The following is a 23,827-nucleotide window of genomic DNA, read 5'->3' as shown; positions in this document are numbered from 1 at the left end:
GATGACACACTGGTGACACACTGAGATGTTAACAAAAACAGTGTGTAGCATAGCCACACACACACAGACACTCATAGGCACACTCACCAAGCCTGAGGTTTCCTCTTGAGCAGGCCCTGTCTCCTCCACTGAGAGTGTGGGCTGAGATGATAGGTCAGCTGTCGACAAACCTTCTCCATCGCCCCTAAAGAGTCGCCCTCCTATTGGACGAACAGAGACACAAACGATCAGTTCGGTTACAGAGAGGAAACACAACCCGTGGCTTTATTGGAGGGATTCAGCAGCACGGCTTCAGTGAGCAGAACAGCTGGATGAGATATCTGAATGTTCAACATGACTAAATGATTTCTGTGTTGTCCTGGAAAATGATCTCCACTGTTAGCCTGCAGCTATAAACCTGATTAAACAAATTAATTGTGTTATACAGCGTTGTAGTCAAGACCAGCAAAACTGAAGCCAAGTCAAGAGTGTATCAAGACTGAGACAAGACCAAGACTTTGAAGAATCGAGACCCAGACAGGTCTTGAAATAAAATCTCTTTGTCTGAGATGAGATCAACAAAAAATGCAGTCGATTCTGAGATGAGACCTTCAAAAAGTGAATGTTATATAATCTTAGTGATATGCTTGCAATTAGGAATTTTAAAAAGTTTTTTCTGTTTTGTTGTTGGTTTAACTGAAAGAGTAAACTCCTAGAGACAAGTGATTAATGAGGAAAGAGAAAACCGAGTGAACGCGGCACGGCCTTCCTGACTGAACTTGTGCTGAGCTTCGTTTTTTTCAGGTGACCTCTGACCAAGTAATTTGATTGGACAAGAGTCTGATAGAGAGCACATCAGCACCGGGACAATTAACTACTCAATGTATCACTGCACTTAAAGGTGTCCTAATGAGCATGACGTTAACGGTCAACATCTAGCTCTGAGTCAGTCAGTATGTATGACACTCATTCCAAATTGACATGATTAATAATGGAAATATAAAATCTTGATAGATGATTGTCATGCATGTTTCATGCATCAGTCATCCCTTATTTGGATATTTCAAAGTAAAATCACTAACTAACTAACTAAGTACTGACCTTAAAACATACACATCTCTGTGGTACATATGGATCCAGTGATATGTTCTTCAGTATACAGTCATCTGTCAATTGTAATAGTAGTAGTACTGCAGCACTGTGGTGGCAGTAGCTCAGTCTGTCATTGGGTGTAGACTAGCCTGAGTTGGCTCAGCAAGCTGAATATTTTCATCTCATTCACAGTCATGGATTTGAAAAGAAACAGCAATAGATTCACAGCCAGGGGATGATGTCACTTCTTTTGAGTCATTGTCCCCATTATCCCATCTCTTAATGCTGCAGGCTGACGGTGCCGTTGAGCCTGACTCCCCCCCTGTATGATTTAGAAGATGTGTTTGAACAGCTCACATAGCTCTCCACACCCTCCCCATGAGCCTGTTTGGGAGTAAGAACAGATATTTTCTTCTGATTTCTCATTGTGTTTTGAGGCAGATTAGAAAAGTAACAAATAAACTGACTGCCAGTCTTTGGTGCTCCCCTGCTATAAACCTCATGCCCCACTTGAATATTTGTTCCTAGCTCTGACACTGACTGACAGGTATGTATTTTGTATTTTTTTTTTGTACACCGACACCATCAGTCGAGGACTTGACAGGAAACAGGGTTGTACACACAGGGGAGCGGGAGAGGGAGGAGAAGTGTTGTGTGTGTGGATGGGACATTATAAGTGTTGGAGCAGTATATACAGGGATATAATTGAAGGATTTGTGCACCAGTGGAGTGAAGAAGCAACAAACATACCTGTCAACATCAAGCTTCTGATACACACACACACATACAATGTGAGGCTGGGGAATTGAATGCTACATGGTGGGTTGATTGGCTGTGTCCATAATGTCTCCCTGTTTGCTACCCAGAGTGTTACATTGTGTTACTGAATTGCATGTTTATGCACCATTTTAGTGCACTTAAAAATGCATCGAGTGAAATGAAGAGCGTTATATGTGTAAAACACAGACACGACTTTCTGAAATGATTCACCTCGTCTCCTCAGATGACTGACATGTAAATAACACTCATGTGGAACGTGACAACAAATGATGCACCGCTCTCTCCATCTCTATTCATCTGCCTCAGTGTCACCACAACAACCTCCATGACTGCATATGTGTGTGTTTGTATGTGTGTGTGTGTGTGTGTGTGTGTGTGTACGCATGTGACTTCCACTCATATTGACATGTATTTATTCAGGCGGTTTGCAGGTCCCCAGTATCCAGTCACAAACAGATGGTAAAGGGGAAGACGTGATATCAACAAAGTCAGAGTGATCGGGTCAGTGTGTGTTTGTGAGTGTGTATTTCGGGGCTTGCTTGCTAAAAGAAGGGCAGTGGTTGGATAGTAAAGCAGAAAAACAATTTTCTAGCAGACAGCATTTGTGATTAAATGAATTGAAACCCGGACAAAAGAGGATAAAGAGTTCTTCCACCTCCTTGATTGCCAAATGAATTTTTCATTTTTTCAAATGAGATGAAGCGATAATGAATAATGATACCCGTCGAGAAACCGTGAAGATGTTCCTGTAAGTGTATCTGTGTGGTTTGAAAAAGTTGAAGACACATTGTGCTTATGTAGATTCACATTTATGGATTCAGAGTGAAAGAAGAAATGTTCAAATATTCTGAACTTTTCAGCTTTTGTTTCACTGCTGAGTGTAACTCATCAAATGATATGATTAAATTGGCTCTGCCCTATGAAAGGAAGACCAAGAGTTACCTCTGCTGCAGAGAAAAATGCTTCTCACAGTTACTGGCCAATCACCAATTCACAGAATCTCAGATTAGAGCCCACATAAATGTTTTACAGAGTCTGAATAGCAGACACATCTCAACATCAACTATGTCAATCAGGCCTTCATGGTCAAATTGCTGCAAGGAAACCACTACTAAGAGAGACTAGAAAAACAAGGAATGGATATTAGTCCAGTGGAAATCTGTACTTTGGTCTGATGAGTCCAAATGTGAGATATCTGGTTTCAACTTTGTGAGACGCAGAAAAGATGAGTGGATGGTAACTGCATGTGTGGTTCACAGCATAAAGCATCGTGGAGGAGGTGTGATGATGTGGATGTGCCACTTTGGGGACACAATGGGGAAATTCACAATGTAATTCATTCATCAGATGCACAGGCCTTTTTTTAAAATGACACTTTTACTTGCCATAGCAAGAAAAATTAAGGTGGGAGCATTTTAATTGATTTTAAACGATGACACAAAACCACTGAGCTAGCATGTACCATAGCACAGAGCCCTGACTCTGAACATCTAAAATGGTTAGCGTTGCTCTGTCTCTGCTGGGAACACTGTTCCCTGACACATTTGCTCTATTTCAGCTTCATAAATGGAGGTTATATGTTGGTGTTGTGTTTGCAGCTCGTATCCACTGAACCCAAGTGACCAAAAATATCAAATCAATTTAACAGGTTTAACATGCAAGTCTAGATGCATTGATTCTTTCTCATTTCCATTTTTTCTTGGCTGGATCCTATGATTATATGCATCCCCATTTCCTTTGGGTTATTACAGCAGGCTATGGCCCTGATAAATATCATTCCCACGTCCAATTTACAAGCTGCACTGACCACACAGACTGGCATTACATTGCCTTCACTGCATTCTCTGTGTTTTGTACATCATGTATACAGATCCTTCTGCACACTATAACTTAACTAACATTGTTACTTACTTGTTACTTGTTACATACAATGTTTGATTCTGGTTGGTCTATTACGGCTGTCTTCTGATCATAGACTCTGAAAGACCACTTTTAAAATCAATGTTTTGTGCCAAATTCAGAATTTCTAATAGTCTTGGGGTAATAAGTGGGATACTGTATAATGAGTAGGTCATTATTCCCAATTAAACCCAAATCACACTATCCAGGTTTATTTCGCAACAATTCACAGCTCACTGTACAGTATCACTATCATTACATAATTTTCATTCTTAGTTATGCAATTCATATTTTTCAGTTTTTATTTGTCCGGACACCAACATGCATGTACCCACATCTTCCTGCTATTTTAAGAATGTTATTTTCTTCCTGGTTTAAATGATGATACATTTACAGTTGTTATGGTTTAGGTCAAAAAGCGATCTGAAATGCAGACAGGAAGGTAATGACCTACAGGACTGGCAGGTGAACACAAACAAAGAGAAGTCCAGGTGAAAAACACACTTAATCCAATCATCCAAGATAAATCCAATGAACAGTAGTGCGGCAACAACAAAAATACAGAACCGAGACAGTCGGAGCATAAACACTGAGAGAAGCACTAAAACAAGTGAAAGAGGGAAAACAGATAAATATATAACAGAAAACAGATAATATACAGGTAAATATATAAGAACTAATGGACAAATTAAACAGGTGGGAAAAAGACAAAGACTGCACCTCGGGTGCTGTGTGACTTCACTTTGTGAAGTCACACAGCACCCGAGGAAAGACTCTTTCAACATAAAAACAGGAAATACAAAGCAGAAATGCAAGTCCAAGCTGCAAAAACACTGAGATGCAAGATTTTCATTATTTTCGTCATAATATATATATATATATATAGTACATACATACACTCGATGCATTGTACATACATGTACATGATCATATAATTGGAATTTCTGCTTTGCACCAGACACATTTAATGACACATCACATTTTAACATATTTTTTTATATTGCTGTGGCCCTTGTTTGTCTGTGTATTCCGAGCTGAGACGTATTGATGTCTGGTGCACCGACACTCGTAGTAATGTACAGTGAGAGAGGTCTCGTCATGTCAATAAAGCTACATGAATTGAATTGTGCTGAAGTGAATGAGAGCGCGCTCGGGTCGATGAGAACAGCAGCAGCCGGGTGGAGCCTCATGGCTTCACTTCATATGGCCCATCACTCTCCCAGCTTTACTTTGACTCGTCTTTTTTCCTCCCCCTTCTTTCTCTGTTGACCTACCTCCCCCTCTCTTCCTCCCCTCCTCTCCCCTCCTCTCCCTACCTCATTACATTATTGATACAGAACGCATCTATGAATCTTTTCTCGTCTCCAGAGAACTGATAACCTCTCGTCTCTCTCCCCTTCTATCTCACCCCTCTCCATCTCCTTCCCCTCAGGCTAGCCTCTTGATAAAGTTAATTTGCACAGTACAAATGGAACCATTACTTTGGGCCTATTTTTCACTGCATGTCCTGCATGCTCTGGTAAATTACTGCTAAACTGTTCCCCCATTCTGCAGATGAATTGTTTGGATAATTCAATCTCGTTGCTGTCATTTCAGAGGTAAAGAGGTGTGGGGGAAGACCTGGCAGACGGCTGATCTCAGGAAGGAAATCACTTTATGCGCTCTATGAGGAGAAGAGATATCACCATGGACACTGCTGTCTGCTATATGTTTGTGAGAATTAGAGGTCAAGAGTTACAGCTCTTAAATGCAATGTCCCCCAGACCAACTAATAAAAAAAAATATAAATAATAAAAGATTTCCTTAAAAACACTATTAATTTTAATTATAATTGAATGTTTTTTTTTGGGGGGGGGGGCTTCCTTTTTTTCCCAGAACTGTATTTATTGAGTTTTTGGTCATTTTCAATAAAGAATATACAATGAACAAACAATAACAGCCATAAAATCCCTTCCCTCCCTCTCATCCTCTCATAACCAACAGTCCTCTCTGAGGAAAATAAATAACCATAACCATAGTATTCTAGCTGTGGTACAAGATTTAAGCCAATCTGCAGTGGTACTGGTAACAGTGCCAGTGCTTATCTGTTCCCAGGCATTTGTATATTCATGATGTTCATAAAATTAAGGAAAAGTGTCCATATGTTATAAAAATCCTCAACTTTCCCCTTTTACTATGTATGTGTCAATTTTTCTAGTGCCAGACTCTCTCCTGTCTACAATCAGGTCTCTGAGTATCCTTTCAGGTCAAGGCAATTACATGTTTGGCTTGCAACAAACAGAAATGGATTAGTTTGCATTTCTTTCTGTTTACTGGAAAATCTTCAGAGTGTATGTGTAATAAACACATTTTAGCTTCAATGGAAACAACACTATCTATCGACAATTTAGAAGTCAGCTCCAGAACCTCTTTCCAGAATACCTGGAGTTTTCAGCATTCCCACGTACAATGACAGCGAGTGCCAATTTATTCAGTGCACTTAATACATGTATCAGGGGTTTCAGGATTAAAATTATGTAATTTAACTAGAGTAATCTAAGTCCACACAGGGACTACCTATATGTCTCTACTTGAACTGAGACGTGCTGAGCTTTTTTAGCTGGGAACGATAATGATGAGAGCAAAGAGTGAAACAATCAGCAGTGTTGTCCTGAGTAAAACTGAAACAAGAAGCCAAACGAGGCTAAAAAACTCTTGAGAACAGAGTGCAGAGTGCTGTTATAGCCAGCAGATATCGGGATAATGCATATCTGGGCAAAGATTTTCTCTGCAGTCCAATTAGCAACTCGATACATAGAAATTTCCCATTTCTGCTAATCTCTATAAACAGATATTTAATGCAGATCACTTTTTAGAAAAGCAAATAAAAAGCTGAATCATCATCAGACGATAGCCGACGGGTTCTGAGATTGTATTTCGTTCCACCCATTGTGTTCAGCCTCTTTTGCTAATGACACAGACTGTCGCAACCAAAGCCTACTCAAACATGGCTGACACCACCCAAACTACAACCAGAAACCAGAACGCTTCTGGTGTCAAAAATATTGGTCCTTTTGATTCATATGCAGGTATTAGTGATGTTGTTCATTTGTTTTCAAGTGCTCTCATGTAAATGATTGATTCATGGATAACTGCGTATTGATACGTGAGACGTGAAAATGTTCAGACTTTAAGATTTTAAACATAGTCTTTAAAAACACATCTGTTGGATGCTGATGTAGACCACCCTTTAAAATCAGAATCAGAATCAGAAATACTTTAATAAACCCAGGGGGAAATTATTTTTGTTACAATACTCTACTATATACCACACACACACACACACACACACACACACACACACACACACACACATATATATACCTTTATATATAACAAGATCAAAGGAGGCATTATAGAGATTAATGGCCACAGGCAGGAATGTTTTCATACGTGGTCTATGGTTCAGTTTAAATCAGATCTTGTCATTGATTCATCCCAAGCCTCCACATCTCCTTGACTAAATGACATCTTTGACTGGGTCCATCTCCAGCAGAGAACTGGGATGTCAATAAGTGTCACATGTGGAGGAGAAGAAGGAAAGATGACGCACTCACAGAGACCAAAATAAATTCTTTATGTTATCAACAAATAACATAACTTTGATGCCATAACTTTTGGATTTGCAACTACTTCATCTGACATTACAGAACCCCATCGTCCATCCACATTAATGAAAGGTTGAAATAATTGTATTAGTCCTGCTTGGATGAAATGGTAACTTAATAATAAACTGTAATAAATAAAACTGTAATTCAAAGGTGACAATAAGCTGACTGTACTGACTATTTATTATTCATTATGTAGTATGAGTCATTATTTGTCTGGCAGACAGAACAACTTTTGTACAGTCTCAGAAATCATACATTTGTCTGTTTCCTCATGGTTTCTGTGTCAGCTCTGTCCTATGTACAGGATTTATTTTATGTGCTTATTCTTTCATAATCTTTACCTTTGTGCTGAGAGGAAAACGTGGTTCAGCCCATCACACACAGACACCACAGCAGAAAGAGACAACACAGAGGAGATTAAAGCACGTTTCAGACTGACTTTATTAAAAAAGAAAGTTAGCTGTTGGAACGAAGGAACATGGTTGAAGATGTAAATATAGATAAATATAGAGGTTGTTATGTGAACAGCTTGGGAGTGACTGTATGTTGTAGAAGGACATATGGACGAGTGGGCAGATATTTGTTAGTGGCACCTGTTGCTTCACAGTGTTACACAGGAAGTGGGTGAGAGCTGAGAGACTTCCATCGTTGTCTAAGAAATCATTACAAATGACCAGTGCTGCCAAGTTTTTGTGATCAGGACAGAGTGCATGCTGGGAGACAGAGTTCCATGGCTGGACTGCTCTGCTAGAAGGATTACACTCAGATTTATCAAAATAAAGGAGTGTGTTACCCAAATTGAATCTGCTTCTTTTGTCTGACACATTCGTTGTTCATGATAAAAACTTGCTTCCTATTTTGATAACTGATGTATGCCTGATGTTTAAAATTATTCATAATTTCGCATCCCGTCCTTTCTTAAGCTTTGCAGTGTTTAAAATAAGCCTCAGAATCTGTCTATTTATCAAACCGGTTCTATTCATGACCTCACACTTATGGACTTTTATGTATTTTTCTGTTTTATGTGGAGTATTTATTGGAGGGTTTTCTGCCTGCTCAGGGACAACGGATGCAAATTAGCTGTTAGCTAACTAATTTAGGCAAATAATGTAGCAGTCACTAATCAGTTTGCACAGACTTCTGTGTGCATACTTCTTTTTCACCTTCACAGAGATGACAGCACTCCTGCCAAACACCACGGGGTATCACAAGGAGCCAAATAATTTAACTGAACTTCATTCTGCTGCAAAGAAATACATCAAATCCTAAGACAAATGGTGGCTGTCATTTGAACCAGACACCATGTATATCAGGAGGTGGACAGTGCTGAGCAGTAAGCATCACCAGGGTCAAACACACACAGACAAATACTGTTGTTGTTGTTTTTTTTTACGCCATGTGGGGCTGAGCAGATAGATTCACATGGATGGATTGATGGAACAACACAGAGGATATGTGAGAAACCAGTGATGACTTAAAAGCTGCAGAGAGGAAGGCAGAAGAGGTGTGAAACGGGGAGAATGAAGAGGTAAAAGAGAGAAAATGACAGAGCGAAGACGGAGAGAGAATCACAGCAGCTGCAGCGACAAAGCGGCGAAGCATTCAGCCGCTGTAAGTGTGGATTCACAAACCACCCTGCTTAGCTGGAGTCACGCTGCAATGAAAAGACCCTTCACACTCCCAATGGAGGCTGCTGTGTGAGGCCGAGGGGAATGAGTGTGAGCGTGACGGAGTGAAACACTGTGTGTGTGTCTTTGAAAAGGGACTACGTGCATGAACTGTGGGTACGGAAGCCTACAGGGGACTTTATTAAAATGATTAAGTCGTCTTGAAAATGAAAATGTAATTCCACAACAGCATAATAATTTTCCACATAATTACAATTAAAACATAATAATCCAATTTGCATCTTAACTTTTCACATACTCCTATACTACTATGGGTCGTATTCTATGACCATATTTAAATGAAAATAGACGAGCTGTTTCTCAACATTTCATTTTTTAGTGTCCAGTGGACAATATTCAAATGATAAAAACTTAAAAATGTGCCACATAAACAATGTAACCTGATTTAAATTTCTTGCTAACTTGAAATGAAAATTAAATCTGTTGGTCCGCTCATCAAGGTAGGTCGTCACTTCAGCATCAGTTATTCTCCATGCTCCGCTGACTATGACTGACAGCGGTGGTCATACTAGTTTCTGACTTGTTGCCGTATGCAAACAACAACACTGCGATATCATTCACAATACCTGCAAGATTGACCATGAATAAATGTTAAAGATGTGTAATATCATTTTAATGTAATAACTGAAATGTTTGAAGCCACTTCGACTGAAATAATTCGGCCCGTTTTCATATTGCCACAAAAAAAAACATGATTCTTTTGCTGTTTCACTTATTGTATTTCAATAATGTCCACAGTGCAGCACTTTTTAAATGTCAAAGGCTGTTTTCATTTTTAAATTGTTAAAAAAAAAGCAATTATGACTTAAATATGGCTTGCATGAATGGAACATCATGTTATGTTTCAAGTTCACCTTCATCCTTTGAATACTGTCCACTGCACAGGTGTGACACGACTTTGAAAATTAAATGTCAGACTTTTTTAAATTATTATTTCAATATGGTCAAAGGACGCTCCCCATACAAGTATGTGAATATGAATAAGCTAATTGGATTATTGCATTTTCATTTTCATTCTTACTCAAATAGCACAAAGGTGTGCATACAGTATGTGATACACATAGTTATAATTCTATTGTTTGTTTAAGGATATGTTATCATTTTAATAAAGTTCCCTGTAGACTTCCATATACCAGATGGGTTATTGTACAAAGGAGAATTGGTGAGTCGAACTAAAAGTCAAAATTTGACGTCGGCTCTGACCTGTATTTTTCCATGATACAGCATGTTTTACCCGCACAATCATATTTATTTCCCCTTCAGGCTCACATCAGCTGATGACACTGATCAACCGTGATCGTCTCCACCTCCTGACCGAGCATGTTTGTTGGATTAAACTGGTTGGTTCAATATGTGTGGTCACTCAGGCAACTCGACAGAAAGACAGTGAAAGGCTTTTAGTGCTTCACTTCTTTCTGTGTAATGTCAATGTGCTCTCACTCTCAAGCCGTCGAATACGGCAGCTTGGTAAGTGACTCTACACTTTAAACCAGGACACTGAAGGTTTCCATCGAGTGTCGGTTTTGCTTGTGCAGGGCTTTGTCATCAATTTAACAATTATTAATATGCAACGTCCAGTTAGATTTTCAAAATAAAGTTGTCATAGTTTGGTAAGCTATAGGTACAAACACTACTTGGTTAGATGTAAGAAAAGATTTGCTTTGAAATAAATAACAGATCACGAGTTATGTAAGTTCAAAAGAAGTCAACATTGACTTTTGGTTTCACCTGGTACACAAACAGCAGTCTCCTGGATCAAAGTCCTGTGTTTGTTTGATTCATTCATCCACCACATCGTCCTCATGGACTTTCTGGCTCTTTATAGTACAGCTTCTGACAGCACATCAAACAGAATGAGCTAGGACTGTCAGTGTGTCAGTGGATTTAAATTTTGTTCCTATTTCATCCAACAGATGGAAGCATCAGAGTTTACTGATTGCTCTCCTGCAGCTTTATTGGCGCTGTATTTTCTGTATCAACATAGTGCCTAATGCAAGTTCCTGCTGCTGCTTTACATTACTTTTTAACCACAGGGAGGCTTTTATTGTGAAGCAGCTACAACAAATTAACGACATGATCTAGCCTAGTGTGTGAAATCATTCCCTACTGACTATACTATTGACTGTAATGCACTATAGTGTCTGAATGAATGTATATAATGTCGAAATCCTGTGAGGCAAATGAGGGATTCATTTTCAGCCACTAGAGGCTGAAGTGCACCACCACCCCATGTTTTAATGTGACTCAGTGCATGCTCATGTTTTCTTCCAGGTTTCTCCATAAATGCAACATACATATATTGTGTTTTAGCAAGTTATGTAACATTACTGTCATGTCATCCTTTTGGTTAGATGTGTATTTTAATTGATGCTAATCCGCCCTGCTTTACTGACATTAACCGCTTGGGTAGTGTTGTACTTCAGCGTTTCACAGATAAAAAAAAAAGTTTAAGGCTGAAACGATCTTTTCACTCATTCTCTGTGTAACATTCAGAAAAGCTGAGCCTCTGCGTCACAGAAATCAATCGTTTGCTTTCTGTTCATTAAAATCATAATTTGGTCAAGTTGTAACACATTCACTCATAGTGTTTTGCTCACAATAATGTTGGCGAGTGATAGGTTGGTAGGTTAAGGTTGGTTAAGGGTAACCAACCAGCCGTGTTGCCACGTGTCCAGGTGCTTTTTTGTGCCAGTTGACAAAGTAACCTGCAAACAGCAAATCCAAATTAGCTGATATTAGCTATTCATGCTGTGTTAACTAGTTAGAAAATCGTCCACGTTAGCAAGCTAAGCTAATGTTAGCCAGTTAAAACCACAATGAAACACGTGCACATAAAGGTCCATCATTTATTTGCATGAAAAATGACTTTATTAATTATAGAACTAGTTGGTCTAATCAATTAGTGGACTAATCATTGGAGCTCTAATCCCTCTGCTGTCACTGAAAAATCAAATTCTTAACTTACCATTTCATAATTTTGACTGCCAATTTTATTTTTCCCAACTTTTCATTCCTTTTCATTTATTTTCTGATCAGAAATGTATTCAGCTATTGACTTATTATGGACATTTTCAATGTTTTCTGTCCTCCTGGTGGATCTAGTGTAAATATTACAGTAAGCTGCAGGTTACAGGACCTTTCTGCACTGTATACAAACCAACAAAACCTCCATCAGACATGACACCTCCACTCATGCCACGCCTGCATCATGACATCTGATACTCGCTGCTCACAGACTGTTCACATAGGTCCAGCTGCATTATATAACTAAATTATATGAAAATAACATACAAATTGTTCAATGACTCACTGCCCAACATACTGGCCTCTTAACGTTGACCTTTGATTAAAAGACAGTTTAGTCCTGGTTTGATTGGATGATGGATATGATGCGCTTTGATTGATTTCATATTTACTGTAGAATAGATCGATACCACCCCGGCTGTCTATGAAAAGAACTCATACTGGCTTGACTGTAATCTAGTTACACACAAGTGTGCATGAGTGTGTTTTATTATTGATAGTAACAGCATTATCCAGGGCTTCACTGGACTGTGATTTATGTAAGTATTGCTGTAAAAATGAATACAGACAACTTCAGATACTGAAATATGATTTATGATGATATGAAAGATATTTAGTTACAGATTGTTTCATATATAATAAAGTTTTTGAGTGATTAAATGCTAATGATCATCATGTTCTTGTTCTTTTATCTCCCTGACTGATCCATAAATTTCACATAGAGAGGATTAACACTGTAATTAATGATTATATTTCTATTTATGCACAACCACATCCTCAATGTATTAATCCAGTCTCGTTGGTTGTTTATCTGCGGGATGGTGTTATTAATCCTCCAGCAGTTTTACTGTGTTTATCATCAGATAGATTAATCGGGCCGTGAGGTGGGCCAAGTTCATTCAATCAGTTCTCTGGAGTATCGACTCAAACAGAAGACTTAAAGAGGACGTCCACACAGAGCAGCAGCGTGGCTTCTGTCACAGTGTACTTGCATGATATCTTCATGTGCACATTAAACAACAAAATCAGCACGACGACTTCAAAACAGCAACGTCCACAATCTGGGCTGTATAAAATAAGAACAGCGGCAGGTGGAAGTGAAGCAAACAGTGCAGAAAATGGACAGCAAACAAAATCCTTAAAACATGCTCCCTCTGCACAGATGTGCTGTTATCAGCTGCCTGAAGGCAGAGCAGGTGCTGTGTGTTGGCTGTGAAGGGACTCTGAGAATACTGTCGTGCTTTTAGGGCAATGCTTGATGGAAATTTCCTGTGTTGGAGGGGGAGCTGTTAATCAATGCGTCTGTATGGTTTGTGCTTTGTGGCTGCAGCGATGGACAGGATGATTTAAAGAGTAACACGACTCTGAGTCAATAATTTATACGTGCAATCACTTTATTACACTGATCCTGATGCCAGGGAAAACACAGTAATTCTGTACTGTGTAGCAAAAATGAGATGTCTGTAATCCAAGTGTAATATTGCCTGACACTAAGCACAAGGCAATGTCTAGTTCACTGTGCACTGAGATCAGCAGTTTTTACAAAATATTTCAAAAATTTGAATCATAAGCTAAAGCTGGTCTAGTCAGTATTTTTATATCAGAACAGACCCACAGTTCATTTGACTTTTCAGCTCCTACATGCACTTTAGTGTCTTTCAGCCAAGTGACAATGTCCGTGGCTGTGAAGTGAAGCCAACACAGGAAGTTCCAAAACCTGCTGTTCCTCAAACGTCCACTTGAGGCTGGCTCCAGAAGTGAGTCAGTCTCCATAAGTCTCCATGTTAAAATGTCCAACTTCACAGAAATAAACATGTTTACAGCCTGGTACAAAAACTGTTTTGGTCTCTATAGCTAATTTCCCCGTTCATGACAACTGTACTGAGGGTGAATTTATATACAACTCACCTGTTTAAATGATATTAAGACTTAAAGTTATGCAGAATTACGAGCATGACTGCTTTGATTGACAGGTGGGTGTGGCTTATTTTTCCTACAGCCAATCTCAGATCCACCCACGCTTTTAAGGTGGCGAAAGCAGGACCGGCCAGAGCCACCACACTGAGCTTCACAGCGGCTCTTCAGAAACCAGCGAGTCACAGAGACTACGTCCATGACATATAGGCTATGTGTGCAGTGTATGCTTTTGGCTCGTTGTTTTGGTTTTTACAGCCACTTTACTGTTTTTATCCTCTCTCGCTGCTCTGATCAGTGTTGTTTCCAACAGCAACAGGCAGCTGGTTTCTCATTAACCCTCTGTACACTACCTGACCTGCAGGACAGACAAAGTTAGCAGCTAAAGAGACAGATATTTCCCTCAAGAGTTGTTGCAGACACAAATAGAGAGTCAGTATTGGACTTTCTTCCCACTTTTTACTAACATGTTGGTCATACCAGCATCACATAGCAACACCTCCTCTGATGTTTCTTTCATTATCACTCTGCTCGTCAGCTACTCTGTTCACCTGACATGAACTGTACACAAAACCCTTATCCTCAGTTTCCTCTGCAGGGTCTCTTACCATGCATTCTGGAACTCTTAATACAAAACTGATTTTAGCTTGTAATTTTGATTTACTTCTAGTCCTTTCAGAAAAATGTTCATTACTTTTAGTCAGGAAGAGCTGAAGACATGGTAGTCTAGTTTTTGTCATCTGTTTTGATCATTCAGAAGCTGAATTCACTAAAATACTGATCATGTATCGTTACATTTACTGTATGTCACCTTGCCTTTTTTAGAAATGGCGAGCCTGCCTGTTTTGTTGCTGCTTCTTATCTACTTTTCAGTGGAACAGCAGATAAACTTAAGCTCATAAATCTGTTCAAATCTTTTTCGCTTTCAGGAATCTGTTACCCTTAGGAAACATTACTGACAGGGGAACATTCCTGAATGCAAAACGGTTCTTATTGTTAGTGCAACAGGTCAAGCAGTTCTGAAGAAATATTTGCTCTGGGAGGAGACGGTGATGCTGAAGACGCATGCAGGTTGTTGAAGACTTCAAAAGTGTTTTCACCTTGAAACTCAAAAGAGAGAGGAATTGGTCAGCTCCCAAACTAACAAAAATACACCCTGAATTACCCGAACATCTACATCCACAGTCTACTAGTCACCAACAGACACACAAAACAAACAATTTAAATGGTACACAAACAGTGACAAGGACAATAGCAGGCTGCAGCGTGTCATTTGGTCTGATGAGAAGGTGATCAGGTGCAGTCTTCCATCTTTTCAGGACTTGTACTCCGCCAGGTCTCTGAGGCTCATAGGAAACATTGTGGCAGATCCCTCCCAGCCCGGATTCAAACTTTTTGAGAGTCTGGCAGGAAGCCGCAGTCCATGGACCAAAACCTCACGCCACAAAAACAGTATTTCCCTATTGAAGCTGTCATCACTGAGCACATCCACACATAAAACACACAGAGAGACTTTCCTCTGCTAAGCAGCAATACTGTTTCAATATGGCCATGTACATGAACTGAATCACAGAAGTCTCCTCAATTTTACCTCAACCAGCAAGCTAGTCACGTTTTCAGGCCCAGGTTTGCAGAAAAAAGAAAGGGGGAGCACAGAATCTGAACTGAACAGACCAGCGTAGCAAAAAAAAAGAAAGTGTTTACTGGATGCAACTCCAGTTCTGAGTCCGTGCGTAGCCTCTAATCTCATTTTACTAATTAAATTAGAGCAGCGTTCTCTCTTCCTTTATTTTAATTAGGAAAATGAATTCACATATCATTGTTATGCATTTTACTTTGGCAAATGAAAAAACAGTCACAGTCCATTTTAGGTCCCGACCCAAAGTTTGGGAAACACAGACTCTTACACTAATGAACCCTAGCATCCTGTTTTCACAGGAAATAAATCAAATTAAGAAGGCAAGATGGTTTCACGAGGTCTTGGCAAGGTCACACATCACTCACACGTAGATTAGAACAATTTTATCATCTCAGCGTCGTTTAAAGCTCGAGGATATGGAATTGCTTTTGTGTCAAATCAATCCATACAAAACTTCTTCAATGTCAAACAAAAATAAGAGCTTGAGAAAGAATAAAACTTAATTTAAGAGAGAAAAAAACTCACTGAAGCAAAAAACTGTAATCTTAAAAGCAAAATGTATAACTTGAAAACAAATGATTTGTTTTATGTAAAATATCTGTATTCCACTTCTTTAATAACTTATTTTTGTTTACCCTTCTCTTTGCTTCTTTCTCAGCTATCAGTCTTTTGCTCTCACTGTCAGCTTCAATTAAATTTGTGTCAACTGCTTCATTATCAAACAAATAAAAGAATTTAAGAGAGAATAAAACAATTTGAGAGTTTTTGAGACCAAATAATGTAATCTCAAACATAAAATGTATAACTAAAATGTAGAAATATATCAGTCCTTTAAATTTATGGATCAATATGTTTTTGTTTACAGTTCACTTTGTTTCTTTTTCAGTAAACAGGGTTTTGCTCTTGCTGTTGTCTTTGTGGTTTCGCTGTCACCTCTCTCGTTTGCGCGCCCCGTTTTTTTTTTTTTTTTTTTTCAGTTCTGACACAAACCTCTCAGGTGAACAGGGTTTTAAGGGGTGTGTCCCCATTGGTTAAGGAGTTTTTGATTGACAGCTCAGTGCACCGGTCGCTGAAGAAGGTGGGTTAACAAGCATCTCGGATACTGTAGCAGCTGACCATTGAGACATACTATGCATGCATTAATTCCTGCAAGTTTAATAAAGTGTAAGTAATCATAATATAGCTATGTTGTCTGTATTCTACTAAACATTTTGTTGTTTTGCTGTGTTACGTTAGAAGTTAAGATAAACTCTGATAAATACAGATGTTATACATTTTGCTTTTGAGATTACAGTTTTTTGTTGAAACATTTAAAGGACTGATATATTTGTAACTTTTGTTAGTTATAAATTTTATGTTTGAGATTACATTTTTTGGTCTCAGTGAGAAGTTGCTCTCTCAAATTGTTTTATTCTCTCTTAAATTCTTATATTTGTTTGATAATGAAGAAGTTTCTTTTGAGACAGATTTAATTGAAGCTGACAGTGGGAGCAAAAGACTGATAGCTGAGAAAGAAGCAAAGAGAAGGGTAAACAAAAGAAGTGGAATACAGATATTTTACATAAAACAAATCATGTGTTTTCATGTTATACATTTTGCTTTTGAGATTACAGTTTTTTGCTTCAGTGAGTTTTTTTTCTATCTTAAATTAAGTTTTATTCTTTCTGAAGCTCTTATTTTTGTTTGACATTCAAGACGTTTTGTTTGGATTGATTTGACACAAAAGCAATTCCATACAAGGAAAGATCCCGAGGTCTAGAAATGAAAGCTGCTTCTCCATCTCGAGGACTTTCTCCAGTGAACAGATTCTGAGCACTAATTTAAAAACAGCCAACGTGGATCAACAATGTTTCAGCACAATGCACCGTGCTGCAATCACCCATCATGCCTTTTAATTCCCATCTCCTTCTCCATCGCTCCTACTTCCTACCTCCATTATTTATCCAGTATGGCTGCTGTCACGCTTTCTTTCCCTCGCTCTCCCTCAATGACAAACTGGACTACATGAATGAACAAACACAAGGAGCCGTACTTCCCTCAAGGACACACACACAACCACACACACACACACACTTAGCTGCACAACCACTTGGAGCTCTTCCGTAACCTAATAAGTGTCAGACAAAATGAGTCAGGAGATCATCTGATAGCAGCGACGATGAATCACACCACTCTGTGTGTGCGTGTGTGTGTGAGCATGCACAAGCGTGTTTACTGTAATCTTTAATATTTACATTTTTCCTATTACAGTAGGTGTGTCTTTGTGTGTGTGTGTGTGACCTACCGTCTTGGGGCAGTGGACGTATCGTGCCAGGCTGATAATCAGGTCATGCGTGATGGGGTCAACCAGGTTTCTGAAGCTGGCGTAGCGGTACAGCACGTCATCAAGAGATGTTGACTCCATGCCCAGGTCCTACACACACACACACACACACACACACACACACGCACACGCACACGCACGCACACACACACACACACACACACACACATTAAATAAGACCATAATTTTCTCGCTTATGCATCTGTACATGCAGTTCTTATATAGGCAACACTCCTATAAGCATCCAAGGCAATCTATTTATATATAACATGTTGTACACATGTGATATGTACAGTAGGATGAACAGTGGATAAGATGAAATACTGATAATTGATCACACTACACATTTTTCCCATTATAAACAAACAAAATATACACATATCATACACGCATGCACATCAATCTCATCTCTCGTGTGAGTTCAAGCTAAAACTTGAAAGACTTTCACATTGTCCACGCTGCTTTATAAACTCTCTGACCTCTTAAAGATTTAAATTAAAGCCTGCTGCATTGATTCCCGCTGTATGACTGACTGTCTGCTTGCTGCTGAGGGAAAATCAAAAATTTGTCACATCTCAAGCTCAATCAAAGCCGACGGTGCATAAACCTGTTAGCAGAGATTCACGGGTGAACAGCTGTCTTGTTAAATCTTAAAAAGTCACCATGAATGACAACTTCAACAAACTCCACAGACACAGCAGAGGATGAGATCGAAACAATTAAAGGCATTTTGAGGAAGGGAACTAAACTTCTGTCACTGACTCCAATACAATCTTCCAATTATCCACCATGCTGCATTATAGGCATTCAAACTTCTTTTGTTTGGGAACAATATTAAAATAGCTGTGATCTTCTTAAAAACCACATCATACAAGTGCAGTCAATAAACGTCTGGACCCATAGGTACTGACATTTCTAGAATACAAGTGGAAGAATTAGCTCAATGGTGACATTGCAGGAAAAGTTGGGGTCATCAAAATATTTAGCATTCATCCTCTGGGGACTGTGTGCAAGACCTTTTGAGTAGTTTAATGTTGATGTTCAGTAACTATGGATTGGTCTTTTGCAGAGGATTCAATTCAGCTTATACATGCTTCCTTTAGACAACATCATTAGGAACCACTCCATTAATGCTCATTGTTATGCAGATGATACCTAATTATATTTATCAATCAAGCCTGATGAAACCAATCACTTCAAACATGCCTTGAGGACATAAAAACTTTGATGAACTGCAATTTTCTGATGTTAAACTCAGACAAATCTGAAGTTCTTCTAATTGGACCCTAACACATCAGAAACTCTCTTTCTAAAGATAGATGGGCTCACCCTGGCCTCTACCTGGACCATCTTTAGAGTTATCTTTAAACAGGATATGTGCTTTAATGTCCACAGAATATCTAGTCCACACATTTGTTACTTCTAGGCTGGACTATTGTAACTGCTTGTTATCAGTCTGAAATAAGTCCTTAGCACTCTGCAGTTGATCCAGAATGCTGCTGTTTATGCCAAATCCTAAATAAAGGTCTGAGCTGTACTTTATGTTTAGTCCTAATTAGCAGAGGCTGCTAAATAACTAAGATGGCAAACATGTTAACTATTCCTCCTAACTATTAACATGTCAACACTGTCACTGTGGGCGTGTCAGCATGCTGATGTTAGCATCGAGCTAAATGCACTCACTGTCCCTCTGTACAGGATCAAGGCACTAATAAGCATGGCTGTAGACTTGCAACCTTAGGACTTCAATACAATACAATTTTCAGATGAATCAATTCCAGAACACAAGTCTTTAGAATATTTCAATGAAAAAATTAATTAGATATATTCAGTATTGTAAATTTATGAGAGCTATTATCCCCTCCTTGGTGAAAAAAACAACAATGTGTAAAGAAACTGTTTTTTTATCTTTTTTCCGTTTGTTGTCAAGGTCGCGAATGAACCTTTAGGCTTATTTATAATATTTGAATAAGCTCTATTATGACTCATACTTTCTTGATCTATGTGCTGTATGATGTAAAGAAATATGGATCACATTCCTTTCAACACTGTTAGCTGTACTATTTTATACAGTCGACTGTGTGAAGTCAAAGTTTGTGGTGATGTTGTACAGTGTTTGTGTTTTTTGTCCAGACCCGTTATCTGTGTCATTAACCATCATAACGACAGCAGTCACTGAGTTTATGACCAGCTCTTGGGTTAATGAGACACACAGACAGAAGAGTGTCAACACTCTGTATACATGTAATGGATCTGCTTTTGTGTCTACACCACTCCTTTGTCTGCTAATTCCTCTTGGCAGAATACATTTCAGTCTGTAGGTAAGTGCAGGCTCAAGCTGCAGATACATTTTTTGGGGTTGGGCATGTTTGCAGACAGTTCATAGCCAGTGAAGAGGCAACAGGGTTGACTATGTTTGGAGAGGGAGAGACGGGCGGGTGGGGGGCTTGGTCTCCTACAGAAAGGTATGACTCACTGAGCGTGTCTCCATGCTGCCTGGTGTTTTGTGTAGGAGGGGCAGTGAATAATGACAGACAGACACACAGAAGAATCAGCTGCTCTATTTTATAGACGACAGTGACATTAATAGCAACGAGGCAGATGAGAGAGATCTATGATTAGTGCACGGACAGGTGTGTGTTGTGATATGTCCTGCTGGTGACCAGGATACACAGAACCACGCAGTTTCCAGTTGAGATCACACATGATGCACTGTTGGCGCATCGCGTCTGGGATTATTTCAGCTTGTGTGTGTCAGAGGCCCCGGTGGCATTACACACCTCTTTCTGGCAGCTATTTGGCCAATCAGACACGCCGAATTGGCAGCAGAGATAGTAGCATGAAAATAATTGGCTAATTTGTTTTTTTTATTGTGGATTATGAATACAGACTAATTTCCATCAGCGGAGTGTTCAAGTGTGTCACATTGAAACTCCAACAGGTGATGGAGACTAAAAATGGGGTTAGATTGACACATTGTGATCAGAAAGGAACCCTACTAATGTCTGGGAAGTCGTTCATACATCTGTTGTTGCACGATGTAACTTTGTGTTCCGAGTACGTTCACCCACGAGAAGTACGTAACGCTTTACGGCACCAAGTCACACACCACTAACTATTTGACTGATTTTGGTAAAACTGGATCATATTTTATGGAGAAAATGTTTTCTGGTTTTCCCTCTGATGTCCTCCAGCTGCTCTGCCTCAACTCTCTGTGATTTACAGAGTTTCCTGATGGACAGTGAAGTACACTGCTGCCAACTGTAGCTGCTGTTAGCTAATGTTAGCTCAGTTTGTTAGCCGGGCTGCCAGGGCAGTGAGCTCACAGCACCGTGGGAGTGTTTGTACCACAGGTGTTTTGGACCATTGAGGAAAAGAGGTTTTTAGGCCATGTGTTGTGCCAGAACATACAGCAACAGTAGACATGGCAGATGGCAGAGGAGAAAAGACTGAAGAGGCATTGACAGAGGAAGCTAAGAAAAGAAAAGAAGAGTGACCAAGAAGCAAGAAGCCGTTGGACAGAGTAAATCTGGGACTGACTGACTCTTCTAATCTCATCTTCATAAGAGGAAACAACATTTCTCCTAAAATGTCAAACTGTTCCTTCAAATGGCTGATGCCAATTATAAGCAAAGCAGAAATGAAATTAGAAAGTAAATTCTTCACATTCCCTCGGTGGGAACATGTCGAATAAAGGAAACACAGAGTTCAATAAAATGCCTCAATTTCCTTGCCTTCAAAAAATGCAAAAAATGGTATTAAAACATCTGAAGCAATAGGGATCATTTCTATGTATGTGTGTGTGTGAGAGGATGAGTCAGAGGAGCACACAGTGTGTCTTTCCTCATAGTGCCATAAGGATTTGAGGTGCTGTGCAAATAATAAACAGAGAAATGAAAATTAATCTTCCAGCTCGCTTGAATCTGAACCCAAACATGAGGAGGATTAAGAATCAGCAGTTAATATATCCACAACAGAGTGCTGACAGTGTGTGTGAGGAGATCTGCCATGAGAAGTAAAAAAAAATGAACACACTGAAACAAAAGAGACCAAACAGAAAAAGCTGTACATTATTAAAAGTGTGTGTGTGTGTGTGTGTGTGTGTGTGTGTGGGGGGGGGGGGGGGGGGGGGGGCTGTCTAATTTTCTTTCATTAGACAGCACCTCCCACACTAATTAGCACTGATCGACATCAAAGCAAAGGTCTGAAAGGTCTGAATCGAGCTGAACCTGAACAAGGCGGGGCTGGAGACGAAGGTGGCGAACATAATGGCTCAAGTGCTCTTGGGTAAATAATGACAACCGGGGCAGGTGGACCTGCATGTGAAGGTGATACTGACCTTTATAAAGATCACACACTGACCAGACAAGTGATTCACCTCTGATAAGATGGAGGTTTCTGATAATAACTGAATTATTCTTCTTCTTCTTCTTCTCCTTATCATTATTATTAATAATAATAATTTCATATTAAAGGTCTATGCACAGAAATCGAGGTTGCTTCTAAAAGTACATTTCATTTAGCAGAGGACTGTTTCATTTAAGAGCCACAGAGCTGTTATTCTGGTTGATTAGACCTCTTCTCAGACTGACATTTTGATATGTCATAGGATGAAAACCAGGTGGAATTAATGACATAAATGCTGGCTGCATCCCATTTAGCTAGTCCAGGTCCAAGGTGCTGGTATTGTGCATGTTGACTCACTGATTCGGCTTTCTGGGGACACCTTTGTGGAACTAAGCTCTCACTCATGTTATCAGTTTCACCTGTCACTTTCCAGATATGAAAAAATCAAAATATCTGTGAAGATAAAGGTTAATAGTTTCTCCTCCTCTGGTACTGCCGTGTACACTGAGCTGACACACTGAGATGAGACGGTCTCACAGGAAGAAAAATCTTTGAAAAGCTGAAATAGAATTTTAATAAATACTAAATCTATGTGGTGAAATGTAAAATGAACAGCTTTACATGAGCAATAAAAACAATGTAATCAAGTTCAAATAAATTCCAATACTAAGCAAAATCTTTGTGAGAGTTCAAAAAAATCAAAGTTAAAGTCAAAGTTGAAAACAAAAGGTTTTACAGTGCACAACAAAATAAAAAAGGGTTCATAGATGAAGCCTTTTAGCCATAACATTTGAGGCATCATTTAAGTGACTTTTATGTAGAGTAATAACCTAACCTGCCAGGTGTGTGTACACATATAGTGTACAGGCTGCCATGCCACTGATCTGGAAACAATTGCCCAAAAATACACTGGTGTCATCTATGTACGTATGTATCTAACCTACTCCTTTTCCTAAACCTAACCAAGTAGTTTTGATAACTAAAACTGACCAAACCATCACTGTTTCACAACTTTAACCATGTGTTTATTATTGTTACCACAACATTAAAGGTCACCAGACTTCGCCCTTTCTTGCCTGACTAACACTAAACATATCAAGGGCATGAAGCTCCAGGGAGATGGTGTATTTTTTGGAAAAAATGGAACATGGCAGAAGTGGGTGTTTGTTTTCAGGATAACAGGCTGTTAGACAAATGGGCTTTTGGTCAGCTTTAAACAGCATGCCAACTTTTTTGGAAACAGGGTTGTAGTCTGTAGCTAGTAATAGTAAAACTATTCCTTTCACTAACAAAATCGAGTGTACTAATGTTAGTGTGGGATTAAATTTAGATGTAACTGCTAGCAATCATGCCATTCATCCCTTTTTCCACATAATTGTTGATACCTCTGTAGTTTTTCATATATACAAGCTAAAATTACCATTTCTGTCTATGGAATCTGACAACAAGTGGTAGTGATTTCCGGTCTGGTGAACATCTTTCTGGGTCAGCA

The 23,827-nt window shown here is 39.2% G+C and overlaps 1 protein-coding gene across 1 annotated transcript in view; it reads right to left on the bottom strand.

Moving 5' to 3' along the window:
- The window catches only part of lrrc75a (leucine rich repeat containing 75A), a gene marked incomplete at its 3' end in the record, with an annotated part of 55,956 nt that overhangs the window by 25,326 nt on the left and 6,803 nt on the right, over positions 1 to 23,827 (bottom strand). The window contains exons 2-3 of the mRNA XM_019270075.2: positions 17,950 to 18,078; positions 88 to 200 (exon numbers count right to left, since the gene is read on the bottom strand). Of these exons, the coding sequence (XP_019125620.2) occupies positions 88 to 200; positions 17,950 to 18,078 (242 nt within the window). The remainder of the gene's footprint in view (positions 1 to 87; positions 201 to 17,949; positions 18,079 to 23,827) is intronic.

This window comes from Larimichthys crocea, chromosome VII (assembly GCF_000972845.2).
Source record: "Larimichthys crocea isolate SSNF chromosome VII, L_crocea_2.0, whole genome shotgun sequence".
NCBI lineage: Eukaryota > Metazoa > Chordata > Actinopteri > Sciaenidae > Larimichthys > Larimichthys crocea.
This window is presented reverse-complemented; position numbering and strand designations above follow the sequence as displayed.